Here is a 22,498-nt window from a genome sequence, read left to right as displayed (position 1 = left end):
CTCTCAATCACCTTCCTGATCCGCATGTACTAAGAATTTCACTAGAGCTTTCATGTGCAACACATTTCACCCAGTACTTGCAAAGTTCGGATTTTCCTTCACATTCTTTGACAAGATCTATGTACTTGGTTTTCAGGTTTTCTGATTTTGAACTGAGTGTACTGAACATTGCCTAGCTTTGTATTATGTCTTTTGAATGAAGTGCACCCTGTGTCTTGTTCACTTCTGAGATGAGATATGCAAAACCTAATCCGTCATTCTTGTTCCAGAAAGCATTCCAACAAATTGTTTCTATACCCTCAGATATGATGAGCATACCTTGTAACAAACTAATATGATGAGTTCCATTCAATACTGACTGGACAGTTTTGCTTCCGAAGATTTCAGCCTCAATAAGTGCATCGTCAATGCCACATCCACTGAGATAATTTCCTGCACACTGCAACATAACTTTTGGCATGTGGAAAACGCCCATCATTGGATAAAGATCAACAAATTCTATTGGATTGCTCAAAACATTTCAGCTACAATATGGAAAACACTTTAATAGCAGAAAATTGGCAGGATAGGCGGGCCTTCAATCTGAGCACGCACATTTTGGAAATTCTTTAGAGCAGTGTATACTGTTGCATGGTTTGTTACTGGAAATGGTATTACTGGTAAAAAATCAACCTCCTTCACTGGAACATTATTATGGGAGATCAGAGTTTGAATTCCAGCCCACGGAGGAACTGGCTTTCCTTCATCCTTTAGTTTGCACTGAATAAGCAATATGATAAATTCAGTTAAATCAGCTTTGTGGACCGCAGCATCAGGTAGAAGATGATCCATGTCCTCAGCCACTTTGAAACTTTCTGGTAGACTGGGACGTTTTGATGGCTTGTAGTGACTTTACACACGTTGGTAAGGCAGTTGGACTACAAGTTTGTAGCTTCTTTTTTTACGCTTACAGCAGACACAGCTTGTTTTCCAGCAGCTACTTCATTGGTACAGTCTTGAAAAAGCACCATGGCAGTGTGATGTGTGTTGGATGTTCCAGATAACGAAGTTTGCTGTCGGATTCACAAGATTTTACACTATGAGCTGCTAACAAGTTTTTGCTCCGTACTATGTCATTATAACTTGTTGATACACCAATCCTATTCACTGAAGTGATTAGCTCTCTACTTTTGTACTTGACATAGATTACGTGGGCAGTCATCATGTGTAGCAGAGTTTTCTTTTTGCTGTGATGTAATAAATACCATGATTTGGAAAAGACAGTACATTTGTACAGAATAAGCCTGTCGGTTCATGGGATTGTCATCCACTTCTTTGTTTATATCTTCACATCCATCATCAATGCCGTATGCTTTTGTTCCGAACTCAAAAACTTTAGTTTGTGACAGTTTTGCCTTGCGGATATTAAACAGTGATGTAAAAAAGTGTTAAGACAACCTCAGGCATTCTTGTTGACTCCCATGATTTGCGGTGCTCTAGTCCAAAATCTAAATCTTTCAGGACGTTTCTTAAAATGCTTCCTGCATATTTTACTCCATCCTGTGATCTTATTTTGGCAGCAAGAACTTCAGGAGTCAAATCAGCTGAGAACACCATAAGTGTCTATCTTTTGGTTAGAATGGAAAAAAAAAAATGTTGTACATTTGCACCAGAAAAATATTAATTTCATTATTATGGATTATTACAGTTTCATCAATGTTGATGCTTATTTCTCTGATCTCACAGAGTGTGAGCCCATAGCCAGCTATCAGGGGTGGCTTTAAAACTTAATTTGCTTTTTCAAAGAGAGCAAACTTAATTGAAGACTGGTGGTTACGTTGCTGCTGGGAGCTCATTGTACATTCATATTTTCAAATGAATGCATGCATGCAGTTCGGGTGGGCATACAAAGCCACAGCAAATACATTCACCTCGCTGTTTAGATCAGCTGAAAGGCTGAAAACTTCTTCTTGGAAGAAACTAGCTGCAAATAAAAACATGTTTGCCCTTTGAGACTTACATACTCTGTACTTTTTTATTTCAGCAATCAATCACTTTGGCCCTTGTTCCAGATAAAACACAGATAGCACATTGAAGATCTTCTTCTTTCGGATCAGTTGTTGTAGGTGGACGAGGGGTAGCTATTGATCTTGGAAGTGGATGGGCTTGGGTTTGGTTCTCGACGCTTTCTCAGAAGACTTGGATTCTTGTGATTCAATGGATTCTGTTATTTTTTTTGACAAATTTCTTCCAGGCTTTTTTCCCAATTGTATACGACTTGTAGCACTCGTTGCAATGATAAAATATTTGATCCTCTTCACCCATCATTTTCAATCTTTTGTGAACTTCATCTAGCCAGATTTCTGCAGCATCTTGAACTCTCTTCTGTCCAGGTGCAGTTGATGTTAGCTTTTCTTTCAGATTAGTTTGATATATGACACATTTTCCTTTGTTGAAGGATTTCGGATTTTGTAGTTAACAACACTGTCAGCAGGTAAAGATGCTCTGCTACCACCTGCTTTGCTCACATTCACGAATTTGAATCAACGGAAAACCTGAAACAAAAACAATATTAAATTAAGTTATCAATATGATGGCTAAAACACATCATTATAGAGACACCATTTTGGAAAATGGCAGAAGAGTTGCTCTGAGGAGTAATTTTCTGTCTCTATAAGAATACTTGACCACCAAAACCTATGTTTTGACACCAAAATGAAGTATATAGGTCTCATGGTTTCTGAAATATTACATCATCACTGCAACACATCCAGCATTTTTAAAAATGTCATCCAGAAAAATCCAGCCTGGATTAGCAATGTTAACCCAAGCTAAATTACTCCTCTAATGATACAAAAAACACAAATCAAAAATGAAATTCTCCGGACAACATTTTTTTTTTACGGAAGTATATCAAGGCGTCAGGACTATAAGGTTTTTAACAGACTTTCTGGCCACATTTGTAAGAATTTAAACTATATAAAGATGTAATTTCAAACACACTCACAAACCATTGCAGACTAAACTACACCACTCATATAAAATGATACAAAAAAGAACAAACGGTACTGAATACATCAACCCTTTTCTTCTTTGAACAAGTAATGTTCAGGACTTTTGTGTCCAACCATTATGATTTAAGACGTTGACAGATCAAGGCTGAAATGTTACAAAAGAGTCCGTGGACTTTAGCTAAAGAGAAAGTCTCTGTAAGGGTATGTAAAGGATATCAAAGATTTACCAATTTGCTTTGCTGCATGTAATAATTCTTTAAAGGTTTCGTTCAGTGCTTGCTGTTCCTTCTTATCAAGACTATCTGTGACAAAGTGAACCATCTTTTTCCAGGTAAGGTCAGACTGAAGAACATGTTCACGGAACTTTGTTCGCTTGTTCTGAAAAACAAGCAAAATGAAAGATGTTATACAGCCTTTTTTTAAACAAATGCTTACATCTAAAAATATTTATTATAAAAGCATTTGCCTTAATCACATATGACCTTTTACCATCAACTAAAGAACACAAATTCTAAGGTTAACAGGGAAATGTCAGACAGAAGTAAATATTTGCTTCTTAACTTTATAAAAATGATTCACCTTAATAATTTTCCACTTGGTATCTTCGCAAATATTCACATGCTTTCAACACTTATCCTTGATATCACATAAATAAATCAGAACACTAGGCCTAATTTAAAGAAAAAAATGTAAATGTGCAAGAGAAGATTTACATCTACATCTGAATGCATTTTTACTATTCCTTTCTATTCACATCTATGGAAAGCTGGGGGAAGGCGCAGGATTCCGAAAGAACTACTGAGAAAATCATCTGACATCTTCCAAGGGCTCACATGTGCCCTATGCAGAATGCTACATAGAGTAAATGTTTGCACAGGGAGAATGGTACTCCCTAAACAAGCGCGCACATTATATTTTTCTTTTTCTGCGCAGATAGTAAATTCTTTCCAGTTTAGAAATCTGGGGGGTTATCCATTTTTCTTCCCATCCTGCAAGGGGAGCAGTAAGTTTATAAACATTTTCAGATGAGAAAGCATCACATCGGAGTTTGGGGGTGTCCCTGAATGTACATTTGTGGATGTTCACACATTTACAAGGCAAACCATGCCTTGCAATACGCACTTCGCAGTCCTTGAATGGAATTTAGGACTGATGTCTCCACGTTAGTGGCAGAGAGAGCAGTGAATCCTCTTACACCCGCCTAAAATCCTTTTGCGAAAGCCAGTCAGGTGTAAATGGAGGTATTTTTGGGCATAGACCTAAAATAACAGGCGAAAATACCTTTGTGATAAGAGTCAATTACATTTAGGAATAAACATACAACTGCCTCAACAGGTAATTTGTGTGTTGACTATTATGCAGAATCACAGTTCACAGTAGATCACAGCAATCAGCACTGCTTAGACCACTCAGTTTACCAACGTACTTCATACTGTTTTAGGTTTTAGATCTATTTTATTAGTTTATATGATAGAAAGTGATACAAATACCCACCACCTACATCTGCAGGTCCGTAGCGAAACTTCAAATATCAGAATATACATGCATCACAAAGAGGGAGGCGGGTATGAAGATGGCATGAGGTGGGGGGGGGGGGGGGGATACCGTGGGATGAGACGGTGCTATTCTGGGTCTGAGGTAGTGATCTTATATACCAAGTGGTCTCAGGTAGGTTAGTGTGTGCCAGACTCGCCTGCAAAGGTTCGACGGAGTATCCGAAGGTAGCGTGAGCAGGTCAGTTCCCGGAATTCAGCAGATTGGTAGGTAAGACAAGGTTTGCCATATCCTGTCAAAGAGGGGGAGGTGATTTGTGGCTACTGCAGTTACCTTTCCATTCCCAATAATTCCTATAGTTTGTACAGCCAGTCTATATGTGTAGGAATGTTATCAGTGCCCCATCTGGTAAGAAGAAGTTGCTTGGCTGCGCCCAGTGTTAAAGCGATCGTACAGCCTCTACTGGACCGCAACAGGTAGGTAAGCGGATTGGGGAGATCCAGGAGAGCGTAACTCTGAAACATAGCATTCACTGCATCCAGGATCCCCTCCCCAAAGGACTCCAGTCAGGGACACTGCCATAGTAGGTGTGTGAGGGTGCCCTGCTGGCCATATTGGCGCCAGCAGCGGCCAGTGTTGGTGGGGTACCAAGAGGCAATCCTAGCCGGGAAGAGGTACCAGTAATGTTCTATTTTTAAAATTGTTTCTTTACTAGTGGTTTTAAGGGCAGATGCTCATACGCGGTGCAGCAGGTCCTTCCATTCCCTGTTAGTAAATGGGCATCCACATTCCCCTCTCAACAATCACCTGCACTGGCCAGATGCCAGTGCGGGTGATTATTGAGAAGTCAGGGGCATGACAAGAAAGGCATGAATGTCTGATAATAGTTTTTTGTTGGAGGTGCAGGTGGGGAACCACTTCCCAAAGGATGTGAGCAGCCAACTAGTGTGTGGCCAGATTCAGGGATGTGTAATCCAATGCGCTAAGGTCACATATTGCCATTGTGCCATGTAGGGAAGACTATAAGCCAACTGTAGTGTAGGGAAGTCCATATGGCCCTTGGCATTGAACAGGTCCCCAATTTGCTTGCAATTGGCCTCCTGCCATGCCTGAAATGCTGATCGCTTGGTCACGGGCGGAAAAGTACGGGTGCCAATCAGCAGCGTCTGTGGGGACAGGGGCATAGAGAGACAGTGCCTCAATTGTACTGTATCCCAAACCTCAACTGTGGCCCTCACCACTGGTGAGACATAAACCCTGGCTGGCCTATCAGGTTTCAGCAACCAGGGAACCTTTCAGATATAGATGCCTACGATCGCCTGGTCTATAAAGCACCAGTGTTTCTCTGTGTGTGTCTGTAACCATTCCACCTTATAGCGCAATTGTGCAGCTTGGTAGAAGCAGCTCAAATGCAGTATTCCCAATCCCCCTGCCGACAGGGGAGATAGGCCCGGGTTCTGGCATGTCTGCCCTCCCAGATAAAGTCCAGGATAAGAGACAGTGGATGGTCTAGCATCCATGAGGGAGGCTAGAGGTGGAGGGTTTGCATCACTTAGAGGATTTTGAGTAGGAGTGTCATCTTGACTGCTGCTATTCCCCCAAGCCAAGAGAGGCCATGACTCTTCCACTTGGTGAGGTCTGATAGTGTGACTGCCAAGAGGTGGCGATAGTTGGCAGTAGTGACCGCGGCGTAGATCTGTAGTCCCAAATAGGGTAGTCCATGGTCAGGCCACTGGAAGGGGGAACTGTGTGCTGAGCCGGGCCTTCGTCAAATCAGGGATAGTCAAATTGAGGATGAAAGATTTTTGTAGATTAGTCTTGAACTTGGAGGCTCCACTAAAAGCATTTCATTCAGTCATCATAGCTTCTATGGTGCTGTCTGGGTCGGTGAGGGTCAGGAGAAAGTCATCGGCCTACAACATGATCTGCTGTTCCTGTGCGCCCAAATGAATGCCCATTCGGGGTTGCCTCCGATCGATTCCGCAAAGGGCTCCATATAACGCGTGAAGAGCAACGATAACAGGGGACAGCCCGGCCTGGTGTAGCAAGTGATAACAAATGTTGCTGACAATAATCTATTCACGCACACCCTGGCCCAGGGAACAGAGTAGCAGGAATTAATGCATTGGTGGAACAGTGGGCCGAGAATCATTTTATCAAGGATGAGGTGTAGATAGGGCCACTGCACATGATCAAAGGCCTTCTCAATCGATAATAGGATGGACAGCACGTGTAAGCGCGGAACTTTGTCCAGCAGGTGACACAGCTGTTTCATGTTGTCACTACACCCTCGCTCTGGAATAACCCTGGCCTGGTCAGGGTCCACCAACACCTTAACGTAGGGTGCCAGTCTATTGGCTACAACACTTGTAAAGATCTTAGCGTCCACATTCAAGAGGGAGATTGGTTGGTATGATGCACAACTTGTGGGGTCTTTGCCAGGTTTGGGGATTACCGTGATGGTGGCTAGGCGCATGGAGTCTGGGATATTCTCAGTCGAGCTAAGTGTTTTATAAAGCCATGCCAGGAAGGGAGCTAGCTGTGCCCCAAAACAAACTGCGCCATAACCGTCCGGGCCAGGTGCTTTGCCGGGTTGTAGTCATTGAATGGCTGCTATGACCTCTTGTGGTGCAATGTTAGTGTCAAGTACGGTGTACGTGTCCGGTGCAGATGGGAGGGAGTGGGTGACTGGGAGAGGTAGGCTCGTGTCTGCCTCTGCTAAGGGTTCTACCGCATAGAGGGCTGCATAGAAGGTCCTGAATTTCGTAGCATTATCCCTTCATCCTATTTTAACCTAGACTTCAGTCAGTATTGCACTTAACTGTGGATTAGCAAGTACTACTGATTTCCTGATTTGTCTCACATGTTTCGAGTTCATACATGGAATATAAAATGTACTAGCTAGCATAAAGGAAAATTCTCCATTCTATTACGGGCATGCTGGCAAGGATTAATATTTTTTTGGGGGGGGGGTTTTAGTTAGCGCAAACTAGACTTGAAGGTATCCGGTGCAGCTGGGGGGAGGGGGTGACTGGGAGAGGTAGGCCCTTGTGTCCGCCTCCGCTAAGGGGTCTGCTGCACAGAGAGCCGCATAGAAGGTCCAGAATTCCGTAGCAATATCCCTTTATCCTGTTTAAAATTAGACTTCAGTCAGTATCGCACTTTCGAGTTCATACATGGAATATACATTTACTAGCTAGCGTAAAGGAACATTCTCTGTTCTATTATGGGCATGGTAGCAAGGATTATGCATTCTTTTTTTTAGGCGGGTGGGGTGTTTATATAGCACAAACTAGACTCAAAGGTATCAGAGCGCTTTACATGAGCACCAGATACGTTACAGACGGACACATTCATTTTTTGTTAGGCACAGGGAGATTAAGTGATTTGCCAAGAATCACAGGATGTTGAGCGTCCCTGCAGAGACTCGAACCTGGTTACCCAGCTTCGAGGTTCACCGCCCAAGCCGTTAGGCCACATCCTCTCCCTTCTCCACTTTTAATATCCATAGGAGCCAAAAATAAACTACATTTCTCAACAACCACTTGGCAAAACAGTATCACAAAATAACAAATCACAATGTATGAAACTCCACATCTCTAGTCCTTCTCCCCCTTCCAGCAAACTCAGCCACTGTCTGAACCTCAGTCTTTACTCCCGTTTCTGTTTCGACCCGGTTAAAAAAATACAAAGGTTGTAGGTTGAGGAACATATTGACACCAGTAGTTCACTCTATTATGTCAAGCAGAAAAAATAATATCTAAACATTGTAACTCCTCTTTTCGTTTTTGCACATATCTTTTTATTGAAATTTCAAACGAGGAACATCCACTAGGCCATGGTCCATCAAAGAGTTCAACTGTTAACTAGGGGTCTACAGCTAGCCAAGTAACAGAATAAGATTAGCTCACCCAGAAGAGAAAATCTCAGCCTACCACATTACAAACTAGGTCTTGTTTTTTTCCCACCCCTCCCATCCTAACGCATCCCTCCCTTCCTCTTCCGTTCCCCAACTGCGGAAGATGGAACCCCCCTCCAAACAAGACCACCAAGTCAGTCATCCTATTGAGTCCAACGCCTTTATATAAAGCAGCATTATAAATATTTAACAGTCGAATAGCTCAACATAGTGCACATCGGCTTCTATTTTACCTCATAGAACATGAGTGTGCCATTCATACCAAAGTCTGACGTTCAATTGGCAACTTAGACTATAGCTGATGATACCATTGTGTCACTCGAGGACAGTCTACACTCTTCCATTTATGAACGATAGACAATTTGGCAGCTCCCAAACATCGCAGCACCATGTGCCATTCCAAGTTCTTCATGGACTTCAACTCTGTGGGTTTTAAGCCCAATAGCATCACCTTGGGTGTGAAAAGCATGGGAAATTCCAATATTTCTTAATGTTCCAGCTACTTTCTTGCAAAAAGAGTGGATTTTGCAGTATGTCCACCAAATATGCAGATTTTCCTCCAATACCCTGCATCCCCCAACACCCTGCATCCCCCTCCAACACCTAGGGGATGAGTTCTAATACATGTTGTGTAAACAGGAGGGTGTGTAATTCCGCACAAGACACATTTTGTAGTTAATTTCACTATCCAAGACCGAAGCAGAAGATGAATGAATACCTCGCCACAGTCCTTTCCATAGTAATGCTGGATTCTGTTTACCATGATGAACTGTTCCTATCCCTTGTTGTGTTTCCGCATGCAGGCACCTCCGGAACAAGTAACCTGTTGAGCTTAGAAGTAGTATTCCTGGTGCCCACAAGCAATAGTATTTCAAATGGGGTCTTATCCCTCGTGGTGGCAGAGCAGATAGAGGAGTGTGTGCTTTGTCTGCTTTGCATTGCAGAAAAACGTACTGGATGCCCCTTCATACATATCTGAAATCTTTCAGCACCCACTCTCCCTCTATTGCCTAAGAATCTGTCCATCCATAGCTAGGGTGAAGGCACCATTGTAGTGAATTGTCATGTATAGTGATGTATGTTATCATTCCCATCAAGGCGACTTAGCTATCCCACGTCCTCCTCATGGTAGTGCTTACAAGTGTGCTAATGTAACCGGGGGTTGGGGGGGGAGAGGGGGTTTATGTTTTATCTTTACCCAGACTAAATCCCAGAGAGGCCTGCAAACCACAGAATGGTCCATTTGATATCAATTTGTCTCAGACTCTGGCACAGATAATTCCCTCACAATTCTCAGTTGGGCAGCTGGATAAAAATGAGGGATGGTGGGAGCCATCATTTCTCCCGCCTCCCTGCCCTGGATCAATAGTCTCTGAAGAATCCTTGGTGCCCTTCCCCTCCAGATAAACCGTAGCCCTTGTCTGATTTGCTTTAAATATGTTTTGTCCAACCAGATCAGGAGCTCTTGTAACAGATAAGGCAAGAATAGCAAGACTGACAACTTTATCGCATTGATCCTGCCTGTCCATGAAAGGATAATACTACCCCAGGCCTCCAAGTCCCATTTTATGGGTAATTAATGGAAAAAAGTTCTTCAGGAACTTTAGAGATCCTTACCACAAGATATTTTAATAGCTTTCTTGGACTATCTAAAAGAAAGAGCAGTTACCAATATCAGTACTTTGCCGTCGGTCAGTGGTAAGTTCAATATCTCCGATTTATCATAGTTTATCTTATACAAAGATACCACCTCATAAGATTTTAGAAGATTATCACCAGCAAGGAAGTGGCCAGGGACCCCACTGACAAGAGCACATCACCTGCATATAGTGACATTTTAAATTCCCTTGCCCCCTTTGATATTCCAGACACCAACGAAGTTTGTCGAATCAGGCAGGCCAGAGATTCAATAAACAGAGCGAATAGGAGCGGGGAAAGTGGGCATTCCTGCTTAGTGAACCTGTATAGCGCAAAGGGCATACATGTCTGGCCATTCAGGGTCACCCGCAGTAACAGCCTTGCATAGTTGGAAAAAATAATTTTCATGAAGACAGGGCCTAATCCCATGTAGCATTTTAGATGCAAAAAGGGCCAATCCATCAAGTTGAAGGTCTTTTCCACTTCCAGGATTGCAGGGATTATCTTTAGGTGGCCCTTTTCGACCAGGTGGATGATGGTAAGTATACTATCATGGGTCTGGCGTTCCTGGACAAAGCGGCTCTGGTCAGCATAAATCATGGAGGCGAGCACTTAGAGTATGGTGGCTAAAATTATTGTATATAATTTTGCTGCTACTTTGAGTAAGGAGATTGGATGTGCATAACTTAGGAACCTTGCCCGCCTCGGGGAGAACTGTAATAACAGCTTCCCCCATAGTAGAATTGATGGAACCTCTACTAGCACAGTCATTAAATAGAGTGACCAATTTAGGCGCCAAATTTAGATGAGAATGTCTTATAAAATTGATCATGAACCCATCAGGTCCAAGTGTTTTAGTCAGTTTTTAACATTTTATGGTTTGATTGACCTCAGCCAACTGGATTGGTCGCATCATCAGGGCCTCTCTCTGTGTTTCTGCAATTTCCAGGAGCTTAATATCCTACAGAAAAGTTACCTATCTTACTATAGAGTTAGAGCCATCTGCCTAGAGTGAAGATTAGAAGCGACTGACCTCTTCAGATGTTTTGTGGTTCCCTCGCAATAGTTTGGCCAGTTGGGTTCCCATTGTATCCCTTGTGATTTACAAATGTTTTTTGAGATGTAGAAGAGCAAGCTCTGCCTTGTTAGTGTGGTACGTACGGAGTTCACCCCTGGCCACGAAGAGCTTGCATGTGGTTAGGTGGGAGGGGTTTGCTAAGCTTACTCTTTCCAAATCTTACATTTTTTGTTCCAATTGCTGCATCTACGGAGCACCACCTTCAAGGCATCCCAGACTACATGGCCAGCACTTCCCCAACCCCATTAATTTCAAAGCATTCATCAATTTGGTGGCTGATTTTTCCCCACAGTACTGGGTTGCATAACAGTGAGGGGTGTAGATGCCAACACCCCCCGCCCCCCCTCATTTCTACAGTACGCCAAGGTCCAGCAAGGCCATTACCAGGGCATGACCAGAAACTGCAATTGCTCAGACTTCCATCGAATGGGCCTTAGCCATTAATGCATTGTTCAAGAGAATATAATCAATGTGAGAAGATGTGCGACGGGTGTAACAGTAAAAGGTGTGGCCAAGGTGAGAGGGATAGAGTTTGCGCCAAGCAGCTCTTCACCCATTCACCAGGGAGGCCATCAGGAATGTTAGAAAAAGACCCAGTATGGGACAACTTTCTTCCCTCCCTGTCTTTATGAAGGGATGATGTCACCTTGTGCATTCTCCACCATGATCTCTAAAAAATGTTAGAGAAACTTGTCCTGTGCTGTGTTGAAGGCATAGACTGTGGCAAAGATAATGGGGTGCGCCTGTAAGATCCAGACCAAGAGTGAGTATCTACCATCTTTATTAGTCTTAACATGAGAAACAGTTACAGGTGTATTGTACTGTATATAAATAGCTACTCCCCATTTTTTAGTCTGGGCAGAAGAATGCTAGATTATGGGATATGCAATGTGTCACAGTCTCTTCCGATCTCTCTGCATAAGGTGCGTCTCCTGGAAACATATGATGTCTGAAACAATGCCCCAAAGATTATTCCAAATAGCTCCTCTTTTGTTGGGTGTATTGAGGCCCTTTGTGTTAAGGGTAAATATACTGACCATTTATCTCTTGGAGTAAACTAGCCAATAGTGCAAGTGTAGACAGGTGGATGTGAGGGTCATGATCCTTGGTGGAGCTCATACCCCAACCAATAAGCAATGTTGAAAACCCAAAAAATAAAATCACAACAATAGCGCCAACTAAGAGAAGTAGCTACATCTTTTATATCAATAGAACATAGGGATGACACATTGTCCCCACTCTCTCCAACTGGAGGCAAGAAGACCATCCCCTGACTCGCTTGTCCCACCCAGACTCAGCCAACATACCAGGAGTAAGCTATCGAGTTCCCCCACCTCCACCAAACTGGTGGTCAAAGCATCAATTCAGTTATCGATTCCTATATCGTCCTTGAAAACTACAGCCTAAGAACATCCTCATGAGAAGGCCAGAAGGGAACCTTCAGGTAGAAACAGGTCATAGTTCAGTCATATGCAAGGCAGACAAAGGTCAACTGTTCCAGAGAGTTCAAGGTGGGAGCTATTCTTGATCCCTCCCCCCCCAAAGTCTCATGTTGATGTACCACGACAGACTGGTCTGCTCCAACCTGTTGAATTTATTGTCTGCGCCGATGAGCTTAGGACATGCTGTCTTTGCGGGGTTTCCGCTAAGTTATCTGGAGAAGGCATGGCCAGCAGATCAGCCACTCGCAGAATATCTTTGACTGCATGGCACTTTCCACCCAGTTCAAAAGAAGGGGTGAAGGGGCATGGCCATCTGTAGAAAACACTGTCTTCACCAAGTTTTTTTTGTAATTGCCCTGAATTCAGCAAGGCACTGAATGGTTGCCTACGAGATGCCCTGTTAGATTTTGCATGACTGGTAGTGGTAGCAGACGGTGCCACAGTCCCTAACCTTGCACAAGACCTCCTCTTTCTCAGAGAAATAGTGGAATTTGACCAGGACATCTCTAGGTCTTTGTGGCTGGACCCGTCTCCTAGCAAGGAATTCTATCAATGTGGATTTCTGGATGATCATCACTCAGGATCTCAGTGAGTATGTCAGTGACAAAAATGCAAAGCTCAGATTCCATGGCCTCCTCGTTCAGACTCCTGATTCATTGGTTCTCTCTTCTCAAACTGTATTCCAGCTCTTCAATCTTGTCAAGATCCCCCTTCAATTGCACTTCCAGCGTGCCGTCCGTGCTTCTCACCGCGTAGTCGTACGCCTGAAGTCTGTCTAGTCTAGATTCCACATATATCACCCTCAGGCCCATCGAATCAACGTCTGCACATAGTTCCTGCAGTTTAGCCCACAGGTCAGAGTGAACAAACAACAGCCACGCACTTATCAAAGTCTTAGTGTAACTCAAACTTGAAAGCATTGAGGCTCTCCAGGAGATCATATTTAGTCAAGGATTGTGCAGCCGGATCTCGATGGGTAAGACCCATCTCTTGTTCCCTGTTGCCTACAGCTCGAAGTTGGGGCTGTTCAAGGTAGGCCAGAAGGCTGCCATGGCTTGATTTCTTTTTAGGGGCACATGAGAAACTCCTGAGCAGTCCCTAGGCTCCTGAGTTCACAGAGGCAGAAGCTCTCACTTCTGTATCCCTGAGTGGGGTATGGCAGCGATTCTTCGAGGAGCACTGGCTGCTGCTGTTAAGGAAACATGTCTGTCGTGCTCAGAAGGTTAATGACACGTCTCTGTGGTCATACTGATCATGGCATTTGTCCACCCCCCTAAGTCTGTGCTGTGTGCTGTGGTTGGAGCTGCAGAGCCAAGCTGCCAACCCTCCAAGCAGTCTGAAAGGTCCTAGATCACAGTCACCTGATTGCAACAGTTATGCAGTCTCTAATCACCCAGGAGCCCAGGAGGAGGGTGGGTGCATGTAAATCTATAGCACAACATCCAATAAAACAGATGTTTACAGAATAAGTAACATATTCCATTCGTACCATGTTTGGCTGTAGATACACATGCTGTGCATAGACTGAAAATCAGTACTCGCCTATGCGCTAACTAGTTAGTGGATGGTGCAAAGGTCTGAAACAATGTCTTATGAACAGCTTGACCAACTCTAGTTTGCTCTAGACAAAATGTCCACACAATAATGCTTTGTGAAAGTGTGTGAGGTGGACCATGTGGTAGCTTTATAGATATCTGCTATGGGTATGTTTTCCTAGAAAAGCCACAGTAGCACCCTGCTTGCAAGTGGAGTATGGTCTGGGGCAGGGCGTAGGGTTCTTTCAGCTTTAGCGCAACAGGTCTGGATGTATTTAACAATCCACCTGGCAATACCTGCCTTCAAAACGGTGTGTCCTTTATGGGGTTGAGAAAAAGCTACAAACTGTTGTGTCTTACAAAAGGGTTTGACCCTATCAATGTAATACATAAGAGCACGCTTAAAATCAAGAGTGTGGAGTGCTCTTTCAGCTACTGAGTCAATGAGTTCAATGGATTCGCTGAGGTGGAGAGGAGAGACCACCTTAGGCATAAACTTTGGATTGGTTTTGAGACCCACTTTGTCCTTGTGCACTTGGAATAAAGGTTCCTGAAGAGGGAGGGTATGCAATTCACAGATGCGTCTGAGTGAGGTGACTGCGATGAGAAAGGCAACCTTCCAGGAGAAGAACTGTAGAGGGCATGAATGCAAGGGCTCAAAAGGTGGCTCCATTAGTCTAGTGAGAACTATATTACGGTTTCATATTGGGGCAGGGAGAACCCTGAGTGGTATTACTAGCTTGAGGCCCACCATGAAAGTTTTGATAACACAGATTTTGAATCATGACATGTATGCCGCATGGTTTGGTTTACACCCCGATTCAGGTCTAAACCAAACTTGAATTCTAAAGGTGCAGGAGGTAACAAATAAAATTCTGCACTGTGGGGGTGAGTGGATTAACGTTGTTAAAGGTAAATTAATGCACAAAATCTATCCATTTAGCAGCGTAGCAGGTGCATGTAGTGAACCTACTGGCTTCTTTGAGTATGTTCATGCACTCCTGAGGCATCTCAAAATAACAGAACTCCATGACGTCAGTAGTCAAATGGCCAGGTTGTGCTGCCTGGGGTCTGCGTGCCTGATCTTGCTGTGATCTTGTGTGAGAAGTTGGAAGCTTCTCATGGAGGGCATTAGACATTTTGAGCAGAGTGGAGAACCATGGTTGGTCCATGTCGGAGCCACCAGGATTAGGATGAGGGATATTTGGCTGAGCTTCCTCAACATGCAGTGGGATCAGTGGGAGCGGGGGAAAAGAGAAGACAAAGAGCCCTGAAAAATTGATCCAGAGAGCTTTGCCCATGGACTTAGAGTGTGGAGACCAGGCGGCGGAGTTTTGGCATTTTGCGCTATGGCGAACACATCTAGGTCTGAGGCACCCCACCTGAGGAACTAGGAGGCAGGACTTGTGGGTGGAGTTCCCACTTGTGGACTTCTTGCTGCACCCTGCTGAGCAGGCCTACAAAGTGGTTATCAACTCCTGGAACGTATTCTGCCAGGAGATGAACTTGGTGAGGGATGGACCAAAGCCAAACGTAATGTAATATGCCAAAGAGGAGGCGGGACAGGAGGTAGAGTACCCCCTGCTTTAGCAGTTAAAACATGTCTGCCATGTCAGTACGTACCAGGACTTCCTTGCATTAAATATTAAGGAGAAACACCTTGAGATCTAGTTGACTAGCTAACAGCTCCAAGTACTTGATGTGGAGACCACGGAGATAAGGTGGCCACAGGCCCTGGACTGTTATGTGGTTTAGGAGTGCCCCAGCTGGCTAACTATGGTCTGTAGAGTTAGTCAATTGCAGAACAAGGTCTGGAAAGTTCCTGCTCTGCAACAAACTGTTACTGTTCCACCCACTGCAGAGAGTGATGAAGACTGGCCAATAACAACAGCACATCCTCCATGTGACCCTCCGCTTGTGACAATCAGCTAAAGAGGCACTCCTGAAGTGGATGTATATGAAGCATGGCATGAGGCACACTAGCATTGCATATAGTCATTATTCCTAGCAGGTGCATAACAGTGTGAACTGATAAGGACCAATTGACTGAAAAAGAGGCAGCAGTTGTCAGAATATGTGCACCCTCTAATGGCTGGGAAAAGCTTTTCCCACTATGGAATTGAGGGCGGCTCCTGGAAAGAATGGGCCTGATGGACAAACCCAAGTTGTGAAGAAGAGAGATTGTGGCCCAGTATGAAGCAGGCATTGGTGTGTGCTTGCACTCTTGATCAGCCAGTCGTCAAGGTACAGAAACAATTGGATTCCCTTCTTTTTTTAGGTGAGCAGGCACCACTGCTAAACACTTGGTGAAGACCCCAGGAGCCATGGTGACTCCGAAGGGTAGCACTTTGAACTGGTAGTGTTGATCATTTACTATGAAGCAGAAGTAACGTCGATGAGCTGGATGAATCGGTATGTGAAAGTAGGCGTCCTTCAAGTCAGGAGTGACCATGAAATTGTAGCAGAGGAATGACATCTTGTAGGGTGACCATGTGAAAATGCTCTGATAGATGGATCTGTTGAGAGGACAGAGGTCAAGGACTGGCCTGAGGAATCTGTCCTTGTTGGGGATGATAAAATATAGGGAATAGACACCCTTTCCGTGGTGCTGAGAGGGCCCTGGCTCTATGGCTGCTTTTAGGCAGTAGTGCTCTATAATGGATAGGACCGACTTGTCCATATAGATCTCTTCCCAGCAGGGAAGAAATCCATGAAGCCTCTCCCGACAGGTATTATGAAATTAGGGAGGTGGGGGGGGGGGAGGGGGAAATCCGGGGACGTCACTGTTTGGGAGCGAAGGTTTCCTTATCAGGGGTGCCTCTGTCTCTAACCTTGCAGTTGTTGCCTCTTAAGGTGCTCTGTGTGAAGCTTTCCCATTATGCTGCTGATAGACCTGCTGTCTGCTTTGGTAGGAGTGGTGGGATCTGGAGAAGTGGAACAACCCCCTGAACAATCTGAAGGACCCACTAGTCTGAGAAAATTGCACTGGAGAACTAGTGGTGACCTCGCCCCCTACCATTACGTCTTCTCTTCTTCTCTTGGAGCCACGAAAGGACAAGGCTAGATGTTGCTATCACCAGAAGCAACTCTAGTAGCTGGTACAATAGTCTTCTAGCATCCACAGAGTTTGTGATTTTGCTGGTGGGACTGGTGAGTGGGAAAGCCTCATTAAAGGGCATATCCATGGGAGTGTGGCCTGAGGCGTCAAGATGGCGGTCGAACTCTAAGAGTGCTCCGGACCCCTCCGTCATCGCCTTGAATCTCACAGACATCAGCGCCCATCTAAGCTCCTTACCCGGTTTCCGTGTGTTCCCTGTCTGGTGGCGCTCCCCCTCCGGTGTTTTGGTGCCGGTGCGGGGTTTCTGTGGCCTCCTGTGGTCTGCGGCCTGTTTGTCCTCACAGGCGCAGCCCCTGGTCAGCGGGGCTGAGGCGCCAGCTGTGTGGTGGCGCTGGACGGGGGCGGGCTGTTTCCACTGTCCCGGTCCCCTGTGAGACGCGATCTGCGGGCGAGACTGGCCCTGAAGCACTCTGCAGCCTCCGCCGTCGGATCAGCCGGCAGATTGGCTGGCGCCTGAGGAGCGGACGAGTGCCTACGGGCTGAGAGGCTGGACGAGCCCCTGGCCGTGGCCTTAGCTGCGGGCACTTGTGGTGAGTGGGGGGGGACCGCTGTTGGCTCGGGCAGCAGCGCGGGCCTGGGTGACTGCCCCCCCACCTTGCTTCCACTTGCCGTGTCCCTCCTGCCCTGAAGCGGTCTGTAGGGCCTAGCCTGGGGGCCTGAGGCAGCCGGACGCATGGTTGGGCAAACAGCCAAGGTGGCACTGGACCGGGCCCTCCCGCGGCCTGGTTGGGTCCTCTGCCAGGTTCGGGGGAGACTTTTCTTCACCTTTCACCGGTGGCGGGGATCGGCTGCGTTGTCGGGCAGTGTGGGCCCCCCCCTCCCTTGCACGTCTCTTGCCCTGGCACTGTGTGGGGGCCCATCTTTGTCTGGTGTGGTGGCGCAGAACGTTGTTGGGACCTGATCTGTGGGGCTGGTGAGGCCCGGCCTGCGGTGGACGCATTCGGCCATCTTACCGGGTGGCGGTGTCGAGGACCTACGGGCTGCGAGGCTGGGCGTGCCCCTGGCCGTGGGCTTTGTTACAGACACCTGCGGTGATTGGGGGGACCGGTTGTCGGCTCTGGCAACAGCACAGGGGTGGGAAACCGCCCTCTCACCTCGCTCCCACCTGCTTTGTTCCGCCAGCCCCGGGGTTGACTGTGGGGCTTAGCCCGGGGGCCTGAGGATGGACACGCAGATGAGGTGGCACTGGTCGGCTCCCCTGCTGCCAGGTTGGGTCCTCTGCTGAGTCCGGAAGCGGCTTTCCCCCACCTTGCACCGGAGGCAGGGATCGGCTGCTTTATCGGGCCGCTGGGTGCGGGCTTCCCCCTCCCCCGCATCTCTCTTGCCCTGGAACTGTGTGGGGGGCCCCTCCTTTTCTGTTGTGGTGGCAACAAACTTTGTTTGGGCCTGACCTGTGGTGTTGGCGAGGCCTGGCCCGCGACGGACACATTCGGGCATTTTGCCGGGAGGCGGAGGTCGCTCCTTTGCATGTCGGCCCCTGGCAGGTTGGTCCCCGGTCGGTTGGACTTTGGGCGCGTTGGTGCCCCCGCCCGCCCTGTTTGCACGCGGCGACTTGAGGATCCCCGGCTGTTGTGGAGGCCGGCGCACGCTCCGTTGGCATTGGGCTCGGGGGGGGGGGGGGGGGGGGGGAAGTGGGAGGGGGGGGGCGTTCTCAGCCATCACATTGGGTGGCACCGGGGAGCTCAGTGGCAGCTGTTTGTTGGAGGAGGGGCTCCTGTGTCGGTCGACCCACGCTGTCTGGGGACCTCGCCCATGAGGGAGTGACGCAGGAAGTACTCCGGGCGGTCTGGGGGCACAAGGTTGCGCCAATGGGGCTCCTTTAGCAATCCGTCCATTTCCGCCGGGAATTGTGGCTAGCGCCGGCGGGGCAGTGTCCCTATAGTGCTCCCCGACTACTTTCACCTAGCACGGCACCTGATTAACCTTCGAACACTCCACGCCTCTGCGGGACTCTGCCCCCCCGCACCGAACTTTCGTTCCCCCCCGGTCTCCCGCTGCCCCAACGACTCTGAGATCTACCCCCGGCCATGGGGAGGAACAGGAGCCCCAAGCCTACACCGGCCCCCACACAAACCAAAATGGACCGGTTTACCACCTCCGAGCCGGATCCTCCCCAAGCCAGAGATTTTGACATTATCCTCCAGGCCATCAGGGCCTCTCAGGCATCCGTCGAAGGGAAGATAGGGTAAATCAAGGTGGACGTGTCCCTCCTCATGCAGGACCTTTGCAACGCCACCGCGCGACTGACGGAGGCCGAAACTCGGATCTCCACGGCCGAAGGCGACATTTCCCAACTCAAGGAACAGGTGGCCCAACTTCTCACTCACACCAGGGAGCTCCACAGGCGTGCTGAAGACGCACAAAACCACGCACGTCGCAACAACCTCCGCCTGGTGGGGTTTCCTGAGAGGGTTTAGGCGGAGCAGGCGGCCATTTTCGTTGAAGAATGGTTTAAGTCATGGATGCCTGGGGGGGGCTCTGTCAAAGTGGTTCGTTGTGGAGAGAGCCCATAGGTCTTTGGCGCCCAAACCTCCTCCAGGTGCCACTCCCCCGCTCCATCATCCTTAAAATCCTCAACTTCAAAGATCGTGATGCCATCCTGTGGGCGGCCCGCGCGGCAGGCCCCCTCAGGTTCCAAAAACATGTCATTATGATATTCCCAGATTATACCAGGGAGGTCCAAGACCTACTGCGCTCCTACATGGAAGTTAAGAAAAAGCTACGTGCTCTGGGCCTGCAATACCAGCTCCAATTTCTGGCGTGCCTTGCGGTCATTTTTCAAGGCAAGACACAAATCTTTGAATCTCCCCAGGCGGCGTGGACATGGTTGACGTTGGAGCGCCCCCTCCGCCCCCGGCGTGGCACCTCCACGGAACGCACGGGATCGCAACCTGTGGGGCGGAGGTCGCCGGGCCACCAGCGCCGGCGCCGTACAAGGTCTTGTAAGGGGCGCCAATCACGAGCGACGGCCTCTAGATCCTTAAGTGCAGCGGCTCTCGACCGGCATGACTCCTCCAGCCAATCAGGCTCTCCACCACGCAGCAGGCATCATTCCACTGAGAACGTACTGGGCTCGTCCCTGCCTCTGGTCCAGGTGGACTCTGACCTTTCTCGCACTCCCACTCTTTAACAGTCCTGTGGTCCGATTCAGAAGCATGACCACCATTGGGGTGTGGCGCCCCGCAGGGGCGGCACCTGACCTTGGTAGACTTTGTTTGTTCACATTGTTTCATGCCGATGCACTGGTTTTCTGTTCTTCTGGAGGGGTCCTACACGCAACCGATCCGAGTGCTTCAGTATGGTTTCGTTCGAAGGGGGGGTCGACAGATGCTTCCGTTCTTGAAGTGTAGGGTGGGGGGAGGGGGCAGGGGGGTGGTATGGGATTTGTTTTCCACTTTGTTGAGGTTTTGTTTGCTTTGTCCTTTCAACTTTCACGAACAGGCATATACTTCTTCGTCTAGGGCTGCACTTGCCCTTAGCGCTCGCGACCAGCCATGCATAAGTTGGCCCTCACCTGCACTCTCACAACCCCATGGGATGGCATGGCTTAGACTCAGACATCAATAAGGAAAACTACCTGTCATGTTAATTCAGAAAGGCCCTATTAAGGGTCCGGGGATGGGTGACCACACACCGTGGGCGGACCAGGACAAACTTCAAATGAACAGTAATGTTTTTGACTCACACTCAACTTTATTGATTTATTAGTGTGATCAAGGTAGTTAAATAAAGTAACATTTCAAGATTCACAAGAATAAAATAGCTCAGTCCCACACATCTCATTCACAAATCACAATCATACTGACACACATTCCACAATGACATCATTTTAACCACAACATATAATATACAAATTTAGTTCACATAAATAAGAACACATTGGGATCGTAGGGCTGCCATAAGATGATTAAATAGCAATTTGGTAGTTGACATCCATAAGATGTAGGTAGTGACGTTTCAGCTACCCAGTGATCGAACGAACGCCAACGCGCGTTTCGGTGTCAAGCCCCAGCCGGGGCTACACCTTCATCAGGGCAAAGATAAGCAAAAAAGTGTGGGACAAACACACCTGTGATCAAAGACAAATAAGGTAGATTAACATTTTTAGGGCACAAGGAGAATTTGAATCAAGGAAAGTAATATGCTCCTTAACGAGAATTAACAACTTTTTATATCAACATATTTTTATCTATACGCATTTTCTTTAAAAATAGGGAAGTTCCTCACTAACGGGATGACACGGTGGTAAAACTCAATTAAGAGATAAACAATTTAAAATTTGGAATAGAGTGCAACAACAAGATAGAGACAGAAAAAAAGGAGTAAGGAAATTTAAGCAGAACAGATATATTTGCCCGTGTGCAAGAAATAAGGAATAGGTAGTGCATAGATCCACAGACCAAAGGAGAACTCCTAACTCTGCGGTGACGCAGTTTTTCTGAGAAGACTGAAAACATATTAATAACAAGCATTTGCAATGCAACAGGTCTCGCATTTACGTGAGTTTGAGCTGTTGGCATTGTAAATGACAATGCCTTTTATTTATGTTTTGGTTTTGGAACATAAATAAAACACAGTGTTCTTTATAATGCCAATAGCTTAAACTCGAGTAAATGCGAGACCTATTGCATTGCAAATGCTTGTTTACAGTGTGTATATAAAGCGCTCTGATACTTTCGGGTCAAGCTAGCGCTATATAAAACTTTTAAAATAAAAATAAAATAAATAAATGGTGAAAAGGAAAGTGGTGGTGAAACCTGGGGATTTGCAGTGTTTAAAGGCAGCCACTGATGCACTCAATATGTACAGCTGTGTCAAAAACTAACGATCGCTGCGGGAGTCAGAGGGCTCAGCCAAGCGCGAAAAGCACTGAGGACACGGGAGGGTGGAGGGGCAGAGGGAGAGAGCCTGGCAGAGAGGGCGAGCAGACTGGGAGTGGGAGAGAGATGACAGTGTCCATAGGGGACGGACGAAAGTCATTAAGGATTTAGGTGAGGTCTGGAGACAAGAGAGCCCTGGAGAGAGAGAGAGAGAGAGAGAGAGAGGGTGGGGAGAGAACATGCTGGCAGGGGGAAGAGGCGGACATAAAGGCACTAGTAAGGAAGGGGAGGCGTCGGCGGGGGAAGCAGATGCTCAGAGAGGCATACAGGGCATAGTAGAGGCAGCGGTCACAGCAAGAGGTACAAGAGGCCCGAAAAGCAAGGTGACGTAACGGCCAGGACTGCCGACTGTGGCGCTGGGGAACCAGATTCGAGTCTGGGCGTCCTCTGCTCAACATCCT

The 22,498-nt window shown here is 47.0% G+C and overlaps 1 protein-coding gene across 2 annotated transcripts in view; it reads right to left on the bottom strand.

The window, feature by feature from the left end:
* ASCC3 (activating signal cointegrator 1 complex subunit 3) overlaps positions 1–22,498 on the bottom strand; it is a 2,113,369-nt gene that overhangs the window by 1,953,540 nt on the left and 137,331 nt on the right. For both annotated transcript variants that reach the window (XM_085611187.1, XM_085611188.1), the window contains exon 3: positions 3,221–3,371. In XM_085611187.1, coding sequence (XP_085467313.1) covers positions 3,221–3,371 — 151 coding nt within the window. The remainder of the gene's footprint in view (positions 1–3,220; positions 3,372–22,498) is intronic.

Source organism: Triturus cristatus, chromosome 6 (genome assembly GCF_964204655.1).
Source record: "Triturus cristatus chromosome 6, aTriCri1.1, whole genome shotgun sequence".
Classification (NCBI taxonomy): Eukaryota; Metazoa; Chordata; class Amphibia; order Caudata; family Salamandridae; genus Triturus; species Triturus cristatus.
This window is presented reverse-complemented; position numbering and strand designations above follow the sequence as displayed.